The sequence below is a fragment of the Microcaecilia unicolor genome, chromosome 12, assembly GCF_901765095.1.
Source record: "Microcaecilia unicolor chromosome 12, aMicUni1.1, whole genome shotgun sequence".
NCBI classification, from domain to species: Eukaryota; Metazoa; Chordata; class Amphibia; order Gymnophiona; family Siphonopidae; genus Microcaecilia; species Microcaecilia unicolor.
This window is the reverse complement of record NC_044042.1, coordinates 32,950,299-32,970,210: the sequence shown is the minus strand read 5'-3', so window position 1 is coordinate 32,970,210 and position 19,912 is coordinate 32,950,299. Positions and strand designations below refer to the sequence as shown.

Sequence of the window (19,912 nt, the reverse complement as noted above, 5' to 3'; positions counted from 1 at the left end):
CGCATGGATACCAGAATGCGGAGTCCCATAGGGATCCCCCTTCTCACCAACACTATTCAACTTAATGATGATAACCTTGGCCAAACTATTATCAAACCAAAACCTCAACCCATACATATACGCAGATGACGTAACGATTTACATCCCATTCAAACAAGATCTAAAGGAAATTTCTAATGACATCAATCAAAGTCTCCAAATCATGCATTCATGGGCAGACGCATTTCGGCTGAAACTTAATGCAGAGAAAACCCAATGCCTAATACTCACCTCTCAGCATAACAAGAACAAATTCACCGCCATCAACACTCCAAATCTAAATCTTCAAATATCGGACAACCTAAAGATTCTCGGAGTTACCATCAATCAACATCTAACACGCAAAAACCACGCGAAAAACACAACCAAGAAGATGTTCCAATCCATGTGGAAATTAAAAAGAGTTAGACCTTTCTTCCGAAACCTGGTACAATCAATGGTGCTCAGTCATCTAGACTACTGCAACGTACTCTATGCCGCCTGTAAAGAGCAAATCAAAAAACTTCAGACAGCCCAGAACACTGCAGCTAGACTCATATTCAGTAAAACAAAATATGAAAGTGCTAAACCCTTACGAGAAAAACTACACTGGCTCCCACTCAAAGAACGCATCACGTTCAAAATATGCTCCCTAGTTCACAAAATCATTCACGGAGATGCACCAGCATACATGTCAGACCTGATAGACTTACCACCCAGGAATGCCAAAAGATCATCATGCACATTCCTTAATCTGCACTTCCCTAACTGCAAAGGTCTGAAATACAAACTAACGCACGCGTCAAACTTCACCTACTGGAGTACACAGATATGGAACGCATTACCGCGTAACTTAAAAATGACTTATGAATTAATGAACTTCTGCAAACTATTGAAGACCCATCTCTTCAACAAGGCATACCACAAAGACCTACCAATGTGAACATACATAACTCCTCCACATATATTCAGAATTATCTCAAAATATCTGCTTGTTCACTATTATCGTGTTTTATCTTTTTCACGTTCCCAAGATTCCTCTGTAACACTAATTGTATATTTTCTAATATATGACCACTATTCATGAATATTGTAAGCCACATTGAGCCTGCAAAGAGGTGGGAAAATGTGGGATACAAATGCAATAAATAAATAAATAATTGGAAAAGAAAACAAATGTACAAATTGAGTACACCGCGCTAGGGTTGACAAAACAAACCATTGCATCAAATAAAGAAGTGCCAGGCCATAGGAAAACTTATACATTAGACAGGAAAATTTCAATGAAATTCTAGCAGAACCAATGAACTTTGGCATAGTTTCAAAGAGAAGAAGATCAGCCCCACTGCAATGTTCTGAATCGTCTGTAATTTTCTCATCAATAATTGAGAACTCAGATAGACAACACTGTAATAGTCCAAAGAAACAATAAAGCCTGAACCAGCAACCAAAATTGATGCTCTCTAAAACATTTTCAAATACAGCGTAATTTACGCCTAAGGAAAAACGTTTTCTGAACCACCTTATTTACTTAAAGCTCCACTGAACCTGTGGAGTCCAAAAAACTCCCAGAACACTCATAGTGGAGGAAACGAATAAATCTGTTGATGAATCACAATGTTAGGTTTTGTTGCCGCCCCCCCCCCCCCGAACCAGTAATTAACAATAACTTTGATTTTTCTCTGTTCAGTTTCAATCTATGAATTGTCATCCATATGCAAAACAGGCAACTCAGTTGAAACCTCACCGGGAGTAGAACAGTTATATCAGCATAACCAAAAAAAAAAAAAAAAACCACAACCCCTAATTTCTGTAATACAAAATCCAAGGAAGGTATATATAAATTAAACAAGGGAGATCGTGGAGAACATTGGGGAACTCCACATACATTGCTCCAACAACCTGACAAACCCGCCGACATACTAACTATATACTTCCCACTGAGAAGAAAACCCCCAAACCAGGACATAACTGCACCTGTAATCCCAATGGCATCCACAATCTGTAGAAAGATGCCAAAATCAACACATCAAATACGTTCAACAAATCAAATAGGAGGAGCAATGCTTTGTTCCCCTTACTAAGCCAGATACTGACTGTATCCAATAGAGCACCTACTACAGTCTCCGTACTAAAATTTGATCGAAACCCCAATTTTACAAAGCTGTGCCACATTCTAAAACGGGACTTTCCCGCATGCTAAACCCATTTCTAGTGCGACCATAAGATAGGCATTTTTCAATTATATCTTGACTGGTGTGCAGCACTAGCATTAGTGTGTAGCCATTAAAAAAAAAAAAAAAACAACACAACACAGCACTTACTGCCTTCTCCTTAGAAGATGCTAAGGACTCCAACGTTATGAATGAGTTAACCAGTTAGTGCACCAGTAACGTCAGCATGCTAGCTGAATAGCACTTACAGGTCCATTCTCCATCCCTGACATGCTCCCTCCAAAACAAAAATTAATAACCACATGCACAAACGGCAAAAATAATGAATAATAGGGGGCATTTTCGATATGACGTCTAAATCTGATTTTGAATGTTTTGCTGAAAATGCCTAAAAGTCAAGTGGTGAACATGGCTATTTTCGAACCAGAAAAAAAAATGTCTTTTTGATTTGAAAATGGCCATTTTCTAGATGTTTTTGTAGATGTTTTGTGCTCAGTGCTTTTTACCTTTGTGGTCATTTTGGGGAAAAAAAAATGTCCAAGGGAAAAACGCACTAAAACAAGCCATTGGGATGTATTCTTAGTAGACTGGCCACACAGACATCCCAGCAGAGCAGTGGGGAATCCTAGGAGGCAGTGCAGTGGACATCACATAAAAGGTCCTAGGTACACACCTCACGCCCCATTACCCCCTTGTATGGTGAGCCCTCCAAAACCCACCAAAAACCTTCTGTACCCAACTGTACACCACTATAATAGCTCTTATATCCGCAGGGGATACAACAGGTTTTTGGTGGGTTTTGGACAGCTCACATATATATATATATATATATATATACACACATATCCACACATACATACACCCATCAGTATAAACATCATATACGTTAAGATATTATGTTCAAAAAGAAGGTGATAAATCACTTAACACAGAAAAAACATAAAAATCAATGTGTTCCTAATTCCTTTGGTATTTGTATGATTTAGATTTTGGTAATTTTATTTGTGATGTTTTTGTATACTTTTTGAATATATATTAATTTTAAAAAAATTTTTTAAATTAAATAAATGCATATTTTTAACATATAAATGAATGGATTTATATAAAATCTTGTTATATGTTTTAAAAAATATATTTAAAAAAATTCTAATTATGTGTTTACATTTTGTAGACCCCTGATGAAGGTGTTTTAGCCGAAACATGGACTGTGTTGGGTCCCAATAAAGGTTTCTTTTGAACTGTATTTCTCCTATTTAGCCAGCAGGTGATATTTCTTTGCTGTCAAGTTGTTACAGAGAAATGAATGTTCTTTCTTTAGTTTTAGCACACTGATAGGAAGTAAGAAGCAGTATACTTTTAAAACTTGTTCTGGGCTCTGACTGGCCCAGGAGCTCATTTCTTTAGAGTGTACTGGTTTTGCCTACAGTCTTAGCCAGGAAGAAAACAGAGCAGGATCTCTTTGCTAAGACTCAGTAAACAAACAGTTATAAGTCCTGATCTTCCCAGGTACTTTTTAGAAAGTAAACAACTGTTTAGTTAGTGTTATAATTGAATCATATTTCAGTTACCTGCTATTGTTTGCTGATTGCACATTTTTTGTACACTGTTCAATTTTTAAAGACAATAAATCACTGGGGATAATTTGAGAGCGGGAGACTTGCCCAGAGGCGGCTGTGACCCAGTCGGTGGAAGGAGGGTGCTAGTGTACAGCATGAGCGGCAGGTGCAGGCGGACCTCAGCTATGCTGGGGATAACCTCTAAGTGGCCACGGGATAACCCCAGGTGGGTGGCTTGGTATTTCATGACGATGGCCCCTAAAGTTAGGTCCACCAAAAAAAAAAAAAAAATTAAGAGAAAAACCAAAAAGTCTTGCAAGTCACAAAAACAAAACACAGTGGGAATGACCAAACAAAGGAGGGTGATCGATAGAAACATGATGGCAGATAAAAGCCATATGACCCATCCAGTCTGCCCATCCTCTGTAACCCCTAATTCTTCCTGTTCCTAAGTGATCCCACATGCTTATCCCATGCCTTTTTAAATTCTGGAACAGTCCTTGACTCCACCATCTACACCGGGAGGCCATTCCATGCCTCCACCACCCTTTCTGTGAAATAATACTTCCTTAGGTTACTCCTAAGCCTATTCCCTATTAACTTTGTCATATGCCCCCTCATTCCAGAGCTCTCCTTCATTTGAAAAAGGCTCTCTTCCTGTACATAAATGCCCTTGAGATATTTCTCTCCCTCTCTCCCTCCTCTCTTCCAGCGTATACATGTTGAGGTTCATAAGGAGGACCTTCACTATTGACCTAAATCAGGCAATCATTCCTCCTTTTTCTACTACCAATACCCCCTCCCATGACACACTGGACTATACTATTAGCTTTCTGTTCAGCTTTCTTACATCGATTAGTGCCTTCAGGTCATCTGATAAGATTACTCCGAAGTTTCTTTCCTATTTAGTTGCCAGTTTTTAAGTTTATTTGACGCACTTGGTGATGTACATTTCATTTGTTGTTTGATAATGTTTGCAGTGAACCAATAAAGAGATACTTATTTAAAGAAAATTGTAGATGACTGTAATGGAAAAAATGAATAAGGAACTTAGTGACAAGTGACTAGACATCCTAACACTTAAAACAGGCTTTTAAGTGTTAGGATGTCTAGTCTAATCAGGCTTACAGATGAGAGAGACAGGCAAAGAGCAACAGAGAGCAAATAAACAGCAGAGAAAGAGGGCAAGAACACTTAGAGGCGTATTTTCAAAGCACTTAGACTTACAAAGTTCCATTGTAACCTATGGGACTTTGTAAGCCTAAGTGCTTTGAAAATGAGCCCCATAGTGTTCAAGTATCTGATACTCGTGTGGTGTTATATTCTGTAACCGATGTGGACAGTGGCACTGTGATTACAGTAAGGGGTTTGGTACCAGAAGAACTAAGTCCAATATCCGTTTTTGCACCAAGTACTCACTTCCCTCATGTATATACATGTATATACTATCAGCTCTGCAGGGAAAGGAATGATTATAGATATATGCAATTTATTATAGAGAGCCCTGGTTTAGGGTGTCATATACTAATTTTATTTTCATGTGTCAGTACTTGTGCAATAGTACCAGCCAGAATTATCATACTGTTCCAAGTATCAGTTTTTAACTCCAATACATATATAAACATCTAATGTTAAAAAAAGAAAAAAAAAGAGAAACAGCTGGACAAAACCAAGACACATTCTGCTTGCAATGGATGAGTTAGTAGCTTGCTCTAGCACCAATACAAATCTAGTCTGCCTGGAGAGTTCTTTCTTGGAAGCAGAAGTTCCCCAATAATGTATGGCTGCACTGCAGCAGCATTCTACAGAGTGCAAAACTTTGGGGCTCATTTTTGAAGCAGATAAATATCTCAAAATGGCCAAAAAAGTCAATTTGCTAAAGTTATCTAAATCGTAATTTTGGAAAGGCAGAATTTGGATTGTTTTACACTGCAGTGTGCCCAACAGCAAGGGGGGGGGGGGGGTGTTGGAGGCATGCTTTGGGTGGGCCCAAAATTAGGATGTCTTTAAGCGATAATGGAATGGGAAGAAACATCCAAGGCAAAAAAGAAGGACGTTTATAGTTTATTAAAATCTTGATATACAACAGAGTTGACCAAAGCGGTTTACAAATTAAAATGATCAAAACATCAACTAAAAGGAACACCATTAAACACAGGACAGAAACAATCAAACAAACAGAAGAAAAATAAGAAGTAGGAAGAGAGTGTGAAGTGTGTGGTTCCTGCAAGAAGTCTCAGTTCATTAGCCAGCTTGACCAAAAGCCAATTGGAAAAAAATATATGTTTTTAACAATTGCTTAAATTAAAAAAAAAAAAGAAGAGTCAGATCTGATGAAATGAGGGAGATCATTTCCTTGACTTTGGAGACAGAAAGAACAATACTGAGGAACGTGTGGATTCATAGTGGTGAAACAAGGTGAAGGAAGAGTCAAACGGTTAGCATCAAGAGAGACCTGAGGATACGATTGGGAGAGTAAGGAATGACCACAGAATAGAGATACAATGGTAGACTTGATGAGCTTTATGTGCATGGCATAAGATTTTAGACTGGTTGGTAACGAACAGGAAGCCAGTGATGTTTTGCCAAAAGAGGAGTGGCATGATCATACACCTGTGTGTTTATCTAGACCTGTTTCAATCATGTCCAGGGTACAAAAGGAGCCCTGATTGAGCAGTTGACCCCTAGACGGATGAAGGCATGACTCCTCCTTAATATCCCAGTGGTTACTGACCCCCCCCCCCCCCCCCCCAAGAAGTGAAAGTGACAGTTGATACCAGGCTCTATGACAGCTTCAGTATTATGGCCATTCCTAATACAGCAGCAAGCAAGTGTAAGGAGTAGCCTAGTGGTCAGTGCAGTGGACTTCGAACAAGACCCAGGTGTAAATCACATCTTAACACTTATTTCTGTACCAATATGTGAACCCTCCTGGAACACAGAAATACCTACTGTACCTGAATTTATAAGACACCCGCAAGCATACTTTAGGTACAGTAAGTTTTAATTTGTTCTTGGAGAGCTCACAATAACAAATGAAATAATTAAGGTGGGATTTGTATCTGGGTCCCACTGTTTAACGTCCACGGCCCTGACCACTAGGCAGACCCTTGGCTCTGCCACGCCACCTGTGTGGACATTTTTCTACAAATGATACCAAACAGATTTTTTGTGCCTGCTTTTTTGGCGCTCATATTTTGGACATTTCAGCTCAAGAATGCCCTTATCACATATTTTTGAACAGGAAACCCTGACATTTTTCCTGTTCAAAAATGGCTGAGAGGTGGATGGTTTGTTTAGACTTTATGAGCAGGATATCCCAATTCTGACCTGGATGTTCTTTTGCAAATGCCCCCTCCCCTACATCCATTTCAGCTGATGTAGTCAAACTTCCCAGGAAATAATCAGGACTCCCAAGATAATGAACTACCAGTACTATTAAAGTAGCATAGGACAATAGCTTATTTTCTTTGAATAGAAGAAATTAAGGTTAGTTTAATAGGAAAACACCTCCTGTAGATTTTAGAATATTTAGGAGTAAGCATCAAAACTGATTTCATGTTGTTAAATCAACAGGGAGACTTAAGAGTTGAAAGTAAGAGAGATCCTAATTGACCAAAGAAACATTATTAAGCAGTAAAAACCTGACAGACACAGAGACAAACAAAAATAACAGGTAATTTTGTTCTCTCAAAAATCTAGGGCTACCAGATCAACAGCCCTATTTACCATTTCCTTCTTTAAAATTATGAAAAGAATTAGGGCCCTGTTTACTAAGCTGTGCTAGTCCATTGAACATCATTAATTTTTTTTTGGAGGGGGGGGGGGGAGGGGGGAGGGGGGGGAGGGTTGCCGGGTTCTTGAAGCCTGGATTGGCCGCTGTTGGAGACAGGATGCTGGGCTTGATGGACCCTTTGTCTTTTCCCAGTATGGCAGTGCTTAAGTACTTATATTTTTAGCCTGTGCTAATACTAGAGACACCCATAGGAATATATGGGGGTCTCTAGCATTAGTGCATGCAAATTTTTAGTGCATGCTAAAAACTCTAGCACACCTTAGTAAAACTGGCCTTTAGATTACTAGATAGCCTTTTTTTCCTTCCATGCAACCAGCTTTAGTAAAGATGTTAAGACTCTTACTACTTCATGTTATTTCAATTTCAGGAAGACATAAAAACCTACTTATTCCAGAAATTTGCTTTGCACTCTAAAGGGAAAGGGGGAAAAGAAAATTGGACTTGATATACCGTCTTTCTGAGGTTTTTGCAACTACATTCAAAGCGGTTTACATATATTCAGGTACTTATTTTGTACCAGGGGTAATGGAGGGTTAAGTGACTTGCCCAGAGTCACAAGGAGCTGCAGTGGGAATAGAACTCAGTTCCCCAGGATAAAAGTCTACTGCACTAACCACAAAGCTACTCCTCCACTCTAAAGCTAGCATGGATTAGCTTTTCGTTATTTACTTATTTCCTTTATTGAAATGTGTATGTAAACCTGATTATTGCTTGTAATTCCTGGAAATGTTCAGCTTCTTGCATATGGAGTAGAGGATTTCCTAGTGGCTACAGCACCGGTCTTGCAATCCAGAGGTGGCCGGTTCAAATCCCACCGCTGCTCCTTGTGATCTTGGGCAAGTCACTTAACCCTCCATTGCCTCAGGTACAAACCTAGATTGTGAGCCCTCCTGGGACAGAGAAATATCCAGTGTACCTGAATGTGTAACTCATCTTGAGCTACTACTGATAAAGGTGTGAGCAAAATGGAAATAAAATAAATATTGGGATCCGCTTTGAACACTGAGGTATTAACGGAATACAAGCTACATTGTTAATGTTAAATACGGAAAGTGGTCTTTAATTATTATTACTGTTGTTTTACCTGATAACTTTAGAGGGTGCAGGTGCTCCTCAGACTGCTCTCCGTAGACCACTCAATTTCCCAGAGATGTCGCGCACACCTCTTCAAGGACCCAGGTGCCCGCCCCCACCGCCTAGAGTCGCTCCTTCTACTTCCCTCCCCGTACAAGGGCCGGCACCTCTCCCCTTCTCAGACCTCAACCACCCCTGTCCTGCCGTCAAACTTGCCTTTGACGTCGCCGGCAGTAGCAGCAACAATTCATACAGGTTGCCTGCGACGGCCCCGGAACTTTCCCTCTGTCGCGTCCCGCCTCGCCGGAAAGAGGAAGTTGCGTCAGAGAGGGCAGGACGCGGCTGGGGAAGTTACGTTAGAAGGAAGCTAGACAGGCGTTGGACGCGTCGCGCGGTAGAGGACGTTTCCGGGTCTGGGCGGTTGGGGTTAGCGCCTTCAAAAGACAAGTTTAAAGATAGCTTGAAAGAGTGGAAAGTTTAACTTAACTGTTTAAATTGGTAGGAGTGTGAGGAGCTACGGTATTCAGCCTAAGGCAGGAAGAGGTAGGCAACAGTGTCGGTAAGCTGCGGGTCTGGTTACAGACTAAGAAGGTTTGTTATTATAGACAGTGTTATGGGGGTAAGAGGAGAGAGACTGGAGCCCGTGGGAGCGAGGCAGCATGTTTTGTGCTGGTTAGCAAAGGATGGCGCCAGTGTAAGGCCTTCGCTCTTTGCTGCAAGTCCTGAAGTAAGGTGAACGGGCGCAATCTGGCAATGTGAGCTGCGTTCGGGAAGCTTCCCCCCCCCCCCCCCCCCCCCCCCCCCCCCCCCGGGTAGCATCAGTAGACCCAAATCAGGAGCCTAGCTGAACCTCAGAAATATTGCGCGCGCACAAAAGCGCAAACGGGATGAAAAGTTGGGGAAGGAAGCGACTTAGGAGACCCTGGCAACGTAGGAGTTTCATAGGGAAGAAGTTTTAAGTCTAGGCTCCTCAGTGGATTTTAATTAAGCATGCAGCAAAGAACAGCTCTTTTGGGTTTCTACATCCTATGTGCATCACGCAACACTCACACCCATGTGTCCACTCTGTTGGAAATCTTTGTTGTCTATAAAAAGGTTGTCTATAAAAAGGCCCCCAGTACTGGCACTTGAAACATTACAGCTTGCTTTCTTTCCTCTGAGTGAATTCTATTCACTACCACCCTCTTGTTTTTCATCAACCAGTTTCTAATCTAGTTCATTACTTTGAAAATTAATTGTGAAACTTTAAAACAAGAACTGTAGTAAGAAGTTGACAGTATTACTCTTGTGATACATGTATTGATTTATACTTTAGTAAGTATAGAAATGTATAAACTTTTTTTTTTTTTACTGTTCTTAGAGACAATAAAAGTTATAAAACTTCATTTAGAAGAGTTTCTTATATTTTAAAGTACTGGTAAAGCTTATTGGAGATATAAGCACATGCATGAATGAAAGTTAAAATCTGAGCAGAGTTAATAACTTAAATATGAAATACCTGTACCTCATTACTTCTGAGGTAATCTACTTGGCCAACCTGTGATATATAGGAAGTGATCTGGTACTGGTCATTGATGTGTTTCAGTAGGATAGGAGAGTGGGAAATGAAGGGAGAGATTGGTTGTTGAGCATCTACTTCCTTCAGTTTGCCTCTCTCTACAGTTGAAGTTTCTATATGGAGCCCCAATCCCAACCACTGTCGCCTCACTCTCCTGCTCCCAGGCCGCCGGTGCTGCAGTCCCTGGTATCTCCTGCCTGCCCTCGGGTCCGATAGCCCCCTTCCGTCTGCCACTGTGACCAGGCCCTCTGCATTCAATTGGTAGCGCCTCACCTCCATGTGAAGGCGGCAGATCACCTCCCTTCGGGCCTTCCCTCACTGTGTCCCGCCCTCGTCACTTCCTGTTTCTGCCCGGGGAATTTTGTCCCCCCTGCCCCCCCCCTCTGTGGCCCTGGTTAAGTGACTTGCCCAAGGTCACAAGGAGCTGCAGTGGGACTTGAACCCAGGTTACCAGGATAAAAGCCAGCTGCACTAACCATTAGGCTACTCCTCCATGTGGCTACTTTGGGTCTTACATCTCTGATAACAGTCACCACTGGAACTGAATAAAGCATTTGCTCTGGAACTCTGTGGTTGGTGTCCCTCTTTGGGTTGTCTCTGCTCTTTTGCTCATTCTGTTTATCTGTTGGGGCACTTTTGCTTATTTGTTTTTCCTATTGTAAATCATTATACTGCTTTGTCACTTTCTGATTACCCATCGACTTCTGATTCTCACTTCTTCCCACTTGCCACGCCGCCATTTCAAGGGGGGGGGGGCCTTACTGCCACCCATTGAGGTGGAGATAGGGGCTCCTACTGCCCGCTTACAGATGGGTACACCCTGGTGCTACAAAAATAAATATATTCTTTTAGTGCTGGATATGACTCCACACTAGGAGTGGGAAGTACCAGGGCTGCTACAGTAGCCCGGTGGTACTTCCTCTTTAGCGAGCGGTAAGCTTGTGTTGGGCTTACTGCCGCTTATAAAAGGGGCCTTTTGTGTGTAAGAGTATGACCCATCTATGGCCTGCCCATGCCCCACTCATATGCAGCCCCCTTGTAGTTACGCAGTATAGCATTTAGATGTTACCTTATAGAATAGTGCCTAAGTTCAGTTATGTACATAATTGCAAATATAGGTACCATGTAGTATTTAATGGCATTCATTGCACCTTAATGCCCCTAATTGGATGTGCACTTTTGCTTGATAGATTGTAGATTTAGGCGGATGGTGTCTTCCATCTGTAACTACTTAATTGACATGGTGCAGCATGTGCTATAACACACCAGATAACTCATCACTTGTATGTTCACATAGATTTCTTAGAGTTTAGTAATAAAGAAAATTTTGGAGCATAGCCTAATGAATATTCTAACAGTTCTGACAGTGTCCTAAATTCTTTCCCAAGTCCTTCAAGTAGAAAGCTGATTGATTTGGCACATTTTCCCAGTGTTTATTTAAAAAATCTTTTATATCACTTTTACAGACTCTCAACTTTTCAAGTTGTGTAAGGAGACCTAGGGGAAAAATTAGTAAGAACTTCATCCTCTTATAGTTCCCCAAACTGCATTCATAGAATGGAATTTATAGGAGGAATGGCATAATGATTATAGTACTGGTCCCTGATATCAAAGTCTTGGGACAAAAGTAAACATTTGCCACTGACATTTCTGAAGGCTATAATCAGTACCTAATGTTCTTTTGCAATCAATATAAATGTGATGTAGATATAATTGATTCATAGTTCAGTATGTTAGAATTTTTAAAACCACTTATTTTTGGGAGAATTCATTACACACTTGCTAGTTGGTCACTTCTTTGACATGTCATTCCTGAAATTTGTTCACACGCTGGTAACTATTCTGTGCTCCCAAAGTTTGAGCTTTGTCCAGTTTATAAAAGAGCTTATTCAAGTCTTTTCCTCATGTTTGCATGCACCAGAAGGTAGCACCTTGTCCCTTTGTGGTCGGGATCCATTGGGTTGTTTCTGTTTTAGACAGTTTTTGTAAGACTCTGCATCTTACCTGGGCTACAGTATATTTGATCTGAGCCTCTTATTGCTCATAAACTGTAGCCTAGTAGCATGCCATCATGTACAATATGTTCACCAAAGCCTTATTTACTGCATTTTGAAATGTCCATTAGTTAAATGTGGGTCTACAGCCCTTTGGTTCCTCCAAGACTGGTATTTCTTTGCACTTTTTTTCCAAGCAAAACGCCAAATGCTGATCATAAAACCCCAGGAGACCATGTACATAGCCACACCTCCGAGCTTAACGTACCATCTAGGCTTTACAGAGAGGAGTTCACAGAAAAGAAGCCATGCCCCTACACCAATGCGCACTCCAGTGAAGAGAACCACAAATAGGAAGTCCACCACATCTCCTGTGAAGCTGTCATAGTTCCCTCTTTGTCTTAGAAACCAGCGAGCTTGCAGTAATGGGTTGGTAATTTCACTGCCAAAGATAACAGCATTAACCTCTGCACCGGATTCTCCCAAGACCAACACCATATTGATCCCCAAAATGCTCAAAATGTGATGAACCAGCATCAGGGCTTTTTCTGTCTGAAAATACACACACCAGCAAAGATCGAAGATGAAGTAACCCAGACTCAGACAAAGCACTTGTACCTGAAGAGCAGTATTTGGAGAGCCTACGTAGAGAAGAAACCAAATAATTCATTAGAAGGAGAGGATAAGCCCACTCTGCGGCAGCAACAAAGTGATTGTGACATCCAGTAAGATACTGAATTCATCTAAAAATGTGATTTTGCTCCTTTTTTGGATATGAGTTCCTAAAGGAAAGATGTTAATGGTGGCTGGGAATTTTCCAGAAGATCTAGGTCTCTTCACTATATATAGAAGTCATTTATACTTCTAACTTGCATGCGTCAAACTTCTCTTACCTGAGTACACAGTTATGGAACACACTGCCGAGCAACTTAAACACTACTTATGAATTAACTAACTTCCGCAAATCCCTGAAGACCTACCTATTCAATAAGGCATACCAATAAGATCAGCAACTATCAATGTAATACATCGCAACCTTACCTATCATCAGCAATGCTCTTTGCCTATACTCGCTTGTTTAATCCTCGAACACGTTATATTCCACGGCATCTCCACCCTACCTTTATCATTATTTACCTATCATCAGCTATGCTTTTTGCCTATATCTGCTGGTCTGAATTTCGAATAAGTTATTTTCTATGGCACCTCCACCTGTACCTATTATTAGTATTATTTTCTACTTATATCCACTTGTTAAACCTCGATTATGATACTCTTTATGTAACAAAAATTGTCATACTCTTTATGTAACAATAATTGTCATCTCCTAACCTACCACCTACTAATAATTCAGTGTAAGCCACATTGAGTCTGCAAAAAGGTGGAAAATGTGGGATACAAATGCAATAAATAAACTTTCCTAGATATTCTAGAAAATTACGGTAAATTGTCATTGTGAATCATTTATTTGCCATAAGATCAATTCCTTCCCTTACATGCTGGTGACAAGTAAACTAATATATGGAAAAAGAGAGAGCTGAATAACAAGAGGATGTTTAAAGTCATCAGGAAATGTTTTCTGAAACACACCTGGATGGGTGAAAGGCCATGGGCCATCAATGAATCCAACATATGCTGTAAAGGAGATGATGATAACCCCATGGATGACAGTGACTAGTCGGCAGTTCCACTCATAACTGTGATGTTTATTAAGCTGGCAGAATGAGGCATACAAAGCGAACCAGCCACCGAGACTGCAGGCCACCTGAAGCAGGAGTGAGGTCATTGTTCTATGACACAGACAAAAAGAATTCTAATCAAAATCAAGCAATTACCTATAATGTGGGTCAGCTGCTCTAGGAATATTTACCATTTGACTAAAATCTAAGCAAGTGTAACCCCATCTTTTATTGCAACCATACTTTGTGGAATTAAATCATTATAATTGGATTTATGTGAATGAATCCCGTGGCCGCATTGATTTATTCTTTAACCAATGAATTATGGGACTGTAAGTTTGTTTGCAAAGAAAAATGAGCCAACTACAGGAATTGGGCCTCAACTCCTGCACATGCTTGCATTCATTTGTGTAAATGTGCCTGTACAAAATACGCACTGGGTTTTCAAAATGAAAGCCTGGGTGCACCGTCCCTCCCCCAATCTAACCCTGTACCTATTTTTTTTCACTACAGCTAAAACTACCTGTGCTGTGCCCTCCCTCTCCCTCCACACTAAGGGGAGAGGGCAATATTTATGATCCCAATTCTCTGAGTAAAATACTGTTTTATCTGGAAATGGCTTTGGATTTTGCCCTCTGGGGGGGGGGGGGGGGATTTTATAAAATAATATGTTTACTTTCACTGCAGAATTTGGAAACTTTGGTTTTTGGCAAAGATTTTTGGATGACTTTTTTTTGATCAGCTTCACTTGAGGAACTGCAAGATTTTATGCACTGAACACAGTTAAGGAAATGTACAAGGCAGTATAGTCAAGACATCTTACATTTTTGGATTTAATTGTTCAACAGGAATGTGGCAGAATAAGTATCTGAAGACATATCACCTGAACACAAGTTTACCAATGTTTTTTGTGTGTTTGTTTACATGTCAGGGACCTAGTGACTACAGCTGCTATCTGCTACCCTAAATGACCTCCTGGTCTAGTCCAGAGGTGTGCTGTTAATTTTGAAGCCTGAGGAGAGAGAGACAGGTCACAGCCCACTCCCCACAACTGTCCTCTGTGCTGTCTTTTCCAATCGGTAGGAGGAAACAGCACATCTGCCTCCAGAACTTTGTCAGGTTGGAAAGTCTCAGGAAACTAGGTGTGCCACACAGTTACAACTTTTGAAGGATGGTGACAGAGGAGGAGGCATTAGCAGCAGCTAAGTGCTGTTTGCTCAATTCCTTCTGCTGGTTGGAGGCAATCTTGTGCAAGGAGGAGGGATGAGAAAGTGATGCCAGGGAGTGGAGGGAGGAAGCTGATGATGTCTATGGGATGAGGGAAGGGATGGTGGTGATGCCAGAAGGATATGGGGTGGCGGGGAGGGGGGGGGGGGGGAGAGAAAGTGGCAATACTAGGGGGTAGGAGGGAAGAAGAGATGGTGATGCCAGTAAGGAAGATAATGGTGTGCCACAAAATAGTAAAAAAATTATTAGGTGTGCTGAGACTTATTGGTCTACTCAGTTCGTAGAATATTGCATTGCCCACCAAAGCTTCTACTACTTATCATTTCTATAGCGCTACTAGACGTAGTCAAGGGTCTTGATCATAGCTAGCTGTTTGTCAGAATAGAAGGTTGTCCAGAGCAAAGCCTGCCAGTAGCTGGAAGTAGTGTCTATGCAAAGTGAAATTTACTAGTCTAAGTAACATTTCTTAGTGTAGCAAAGGAATTTCTGAAAAAATCAAAATATTTATTTGTAGCCCACATTTTCCCACCTATTTGCAGGCTTAATGTGGCTTACATTGTTCCGTAATGGTGAGTACCAATTCCGGAAAAGAGAAATACATAGTTAAAGGTATGGAGACAGAGAGGATTAGGTATTCATGTACAAAAGTTCATTGTATAACAGCAAATAAGAGAGATTTGATTAATCTATTGTGAAAAATATTCTAAGTTGTGGAAACATTTCAGTTTTACTTCTCAGCTTGCTATAAACGTTATCCCTGGCTGGAGTGCTTGGGTGGGGGGCAACCTTTTTGGCTCAAGACCCACACTGATGGTACGTACCTAAATGGCAGACTACTCTGGTGATGGTGTGAGTTCTCATAGGTCCAGTTATGTGGAATATGAGAAAAAAGTAAAAAAAAAAACATGTAACGGTGATGACATTTTTGCAGCAGCCTGCAGATGTCACCTATTCCTGTGGGATGATAAAAGTAATGTTACTGCTGTGGGCTGTATAAAAAACAAATAAACAAAAAACCATGCCTGTGGGCTTGCAAGTGACCTGAAACAATACGACCTGAAAGAGGGATCCCTGTGGGCCATGATTATTTCAGCTCTCCCTGAAGTACAGTGTTACTGAAAATGCATTCTGTTTTGCTTGTCATATTTTGGGGTAGTAATGGGTCATGGATTTGATATACCTCATTTGTGGGTACTACCAAAGCGGTTTAAATATATGCTGGTGAGTACCAGCTTAGTTATTTTCTGGATTTTTGTTTTGCTTAGTATTTTTGAATGTGATATAATACATTTTATGGAAAAAAAACTGCTTCTGTTTTTGATTTTTGTCTGTCTGTGACTGATGTCACAGAGTGGGGCATAGGTAGAGCAGGTAAACAAAACCAAAACATAAGCTCTGGCAGGGGAGCTGCAGACTGATACATCAATTGTGCTGCTGGCACTGGTGCTACCTTTGTAAATTGCCTCACATCAGTCTCCACCCGCTCAGCACTGCTTAGGGAATTTTCAGCTCCCAGCTTTCCCAGGTCTGCGACAAATGCCCACTGTGCTGTGAAGATGATTGAAAATGGCCCCCACACCCTGAATAATACAGGAAGAGCGGCAGATCTCCGCTCCCTCTGGAACACCCCCCCCCCCCCCGAAGCTAGCAATCCTATATTACAAATAACCAGTCTCAGGATCCCCCCCTGCCCTCCAATCTATGTCTACTCACCAGAGGCAGTAAAATGGGAAAGAAGCTGCTGCTGCTGCTGCATCGCAAGGAGGGCCCCCTCCTAGCCCCTCCTCTTCCAATCTTCCCACTCTAAGACACGCTTGCGTGGTTGCTTTGGCAACCAGAGTACTTGGGCACTGGAAGGGCTCGGATTGCTGACTGCTACTGCTGCTCCCTCTTACCCTATGCTGTTGCAAGCTATTTAGCCAACAGAAGGGCTCAGACTGGTGATTCCAGCTGCAGCACCACCAGTCCAGTTCAGTTTATTTGATATACCACCTTTTAGTCAGGCCATCAGAGGGTCAACACAGTAACAATTAAAATACGCCTCATTCACTCTGTCTACTAATGTACACTTGAGTCACCACATGTAATTTTAAATACTAATTGTGATTCTATAAGGATACATATTTTTAAAATTCTTACTTTATTTTGGCTTATTAACAGTTGCAAAACCCATAAATGAGACTCCTAAGTAACTCACTTTAGATATCATTAATGAGATATCTGTGTTTGCATATTGTTCACCAGCATAGAAAACTGTGGTTCATAATTTGTCTTGCAGATTTAGGGGCCTGATTGCAGTTAGTCTGTTCCTCATTTTTTTACTTCAAAATGTTCATAGTTGAAAAAGTCTGTTCACACAGATAAGTGGAGCTAGAAAATGAAGACATTTTCCCTGTGATCATTACACACGACAGGATGGTTAGGTACAGTCCTCCAACAATCACAGAAGCTTTCACAAATTCTATGGTGCTACTCGAGTTCAATGTTTTGTTGAAGTTCAGTGATCTACAGTTCAAAATGTCTGCCAGCCCACAGTCAACTGCCACTTTAGAAATCAACTCTGAATCTGCTACAAATGAATTCAGGACAAAGTCTAGCAGGCAACCCTCAGGGAGAGGAATGCTGGCTTCGGCCTAACCCCTGGTAAGCCTTTCCTCGGCTGAGAGGTGCCCAGCTCTACCACCAGCTGCCTTTCAGGTGCTGTGGAAGACTTGCAGCTCATCTGCATATCCTTTACAGCCTTCTCTGGGGTGACTCCCAGATCCACTCAGGACATCCGCACTAGGTGCCGCGCGCCTGGGGCATTTTCTCTTTACAATTATTTTTCTCCCAGTTACTACTTATGGCTCCAGTACACTTTTTCTTGGTACTGTCCCTTCCTAATCTGTTTCTCCATCTGAAACCACTGTACACTGCAGGAACACATTGTCCACCCTCTGAATTCATCATCTCTCCATCTCTTTTTTCCTCTTCCTTTTTCTCAGCTCTCAACCTTCAACATTTCCTTCCTTCCATTCATCCATCTCCTTTCCATCTGAGTACATCTCACCTTCGTCGCTGTTGTCATACCTCTCCTACTCTTCTCCATACTCTCTTGCTCCTTCTCCTGCTCTCCACTGGGGACATTAATCCCAATCCTGGTCCTCCACATCAGCTCTCATCCTATATGTGCAGGTCACCGTGATATCTCCAATCTAATTTCTGTTCCTCTCCTCTCCCCTTCTTCCTTGCCTTTTGCGCTCTGTGGAATGCCCGCTCTGTCTGTAACAAACTTTCCTACATCCATGACCGCTTTATCTCTAATACTCTCCATCTGCTTGCCCTAACTGAAACTTGGCTTTACCCTGAAGACTCTGCTTCAGTCGCGGCACTATGCCATGGAGGTTATCTTTTCTCCCATACTCCTCGCCCCGTTAGCCGTGGAGGTGGTGTTGGGCTACTACTTTCACCCTCTTGTAGATTTCAACCTCTTCTTCCACCTCAGTCTCACTGTTTTTCTTCCTTCGAAGTCCACTCCATCCGTCTATTTGCTCCTCTGTCTCTCCGAGTAGCAGTCATTTATCGACCCCCTGATAAGTCCCTTTCTTCCTTTCTCACTGACTTTGATGCCTGGCTTTCCTTCTTTCTTGAACCTTCATCTCCTTCCCTCATTCTTGGGGATTTTAACATTCATGTTAATGATCCCTCTGACTCTTATGCTTCTCAGTTTCTCGCTTTAACATCCTATTTCAATCTTCAACTGTGCTCCACTGCCCCCACTCACCAGAATGGCCACTGTCTTGATCTTATCCTCTTCTCAAACTGCTCACTTTCCAGTTTCTGTGCCTCAACTCTTCCCCTCTCTGACCATCATCTGATAACTTTCGTACTTAAACACCCTCCTCCCCAGTCCCGTCCAATCTTGACCAATACATTGTGAAGAGCAAAGAAACTACAAGCCCCAGAAGGCAGTGCAGCACCAGAGAGATTCAGAACCAAGGAACTACAAAGCCCAGAAGGCAGGGCAACGTCAGAGAAACCAGGAACTAAGAAACTACAAGGTCCAGAAGGCAGTGCAGCAACAGCAGAGGGAGCAGGTGAAGGGAGAAGATTCTATGCAAGAGAGGGAGGAGCCGGGGTGTGATTGGGAGATGGAATCACATGGGGGAAGGGAGGAGCCCCTAGACCAAGAGGAAGGGGAGGAGAGAATGGAACTGGAGGAGGTGGAAGGAGGGGAGAATGAGGAGTCTTGGTTCTGAATCTCTCTGGTGCTGCACTGCCTTCTGGAGCTTGTAGTTTCTTTGCTCTTCACAACATTTAGGAATCTTCAGGCTATTGACCCTTCTACTCTGTCCTCCAGTGTTTCAAATCTCTTCTCTACCACTATGTTATCCAAGTCTGTCAATGAGGCTGTCTCTTCCTATAATACTATTCTCTGCTCTGGATACTCTCGCTCCTCCCATTCCCTGTTCTGTAAAACATACCAAACCCCAGCCTTGGCTGACCTCTAGAATCCGCTACCTACATTCCTGTGCCCGCTTTGCCGAACGCCTTTGGCTGAAATCCCATGCCCATGCTGACTTCATACATTTCAAATTCTTGCTGACCTCCTTCCACTCTGCTCTTTTATTTGCCAAACAGGACTATCACATCCAGTTGACATTCTCTTGGCTCAAACCTTCGATGTCTCTTTGCCACACTGAACTCTCCTCAAAGTGCCTTCACCTCCAACCCCCCCCCCCCCTTCACTTTCCCCCCAGACTCTGGCTGAGTACTTTAATGATAAGGTTCACAAGATTAAGCTTGAATTCTCAACCAGATCACCTCCACCTCTCCTTCCCTTAGTCCATTCTCTCA

At 41.8% G+C, this 19,912-nt stretch overlaps 2 protein-coding genes across 2 annotated transcripts in view; both read right to left on the bottom strand.

The window, feature by feature from the left end:
* The window catches only part of TBCEL (tubulin folding cofactor E like), a 53,856-nt gene extending 44,946 nt beyond the window's left edge, over positions 1-8,910 (bottom strand). Inside the window, exon 1 of the mRNA XM_030221522.1 lies at positions 8,629-8,910. The gene's annotated coding sequence lies outside the window, so the exon portion shown is untranslated. The remainder of the gene's footprint in view (positions 1-8,628) is intronic.
* Positions 8,911-11,684: 2,774 nt separating this feature from the next.
* TLCD5 (TLC domain containing 5) lies at positions 11,685-17,554 on the bottom strand. The gene is made up of 3 exons (XM_030221436.1): positions 17,486-17,554; positions 13,761-13,960; positions 11,685-12,811 (listed from the first exon to the last, which is right to left on the bottom strand). The coding sequence occupies exons 2-3, from the start codon at positions 13,954-13,956 to the stop codon at positions 12,276-12,278; spliced, it is 732 nt and encodes a 243-aa protein (XP_030077296.1). The 5' UTR covers positions 13,957-13,960; positions 17,486-17,554; the 3' UTR covers positions 11,685-12,275.
* Positions 17,555-19,912: the final 2,358 nt, after the last annotated feature.

Bases quoted from the DNA above. Each gene is read 5' to 3' on its own strand.
- TLCD5 (XM_030221436.1), bottom strand. From the start codon at position 13,956: ATGACCTCACTCCTGCTTCAGGTGGCCTGCAGTCTCGGTGGCTGGTTC. The intron at 12,812-13,760 runs GTGTGTTTCAGA...TTCTCTACGTAG, and splicing joins ATGGCCTTTCACCCATCCAG to GCTCTCCAAATACTGCTCTT.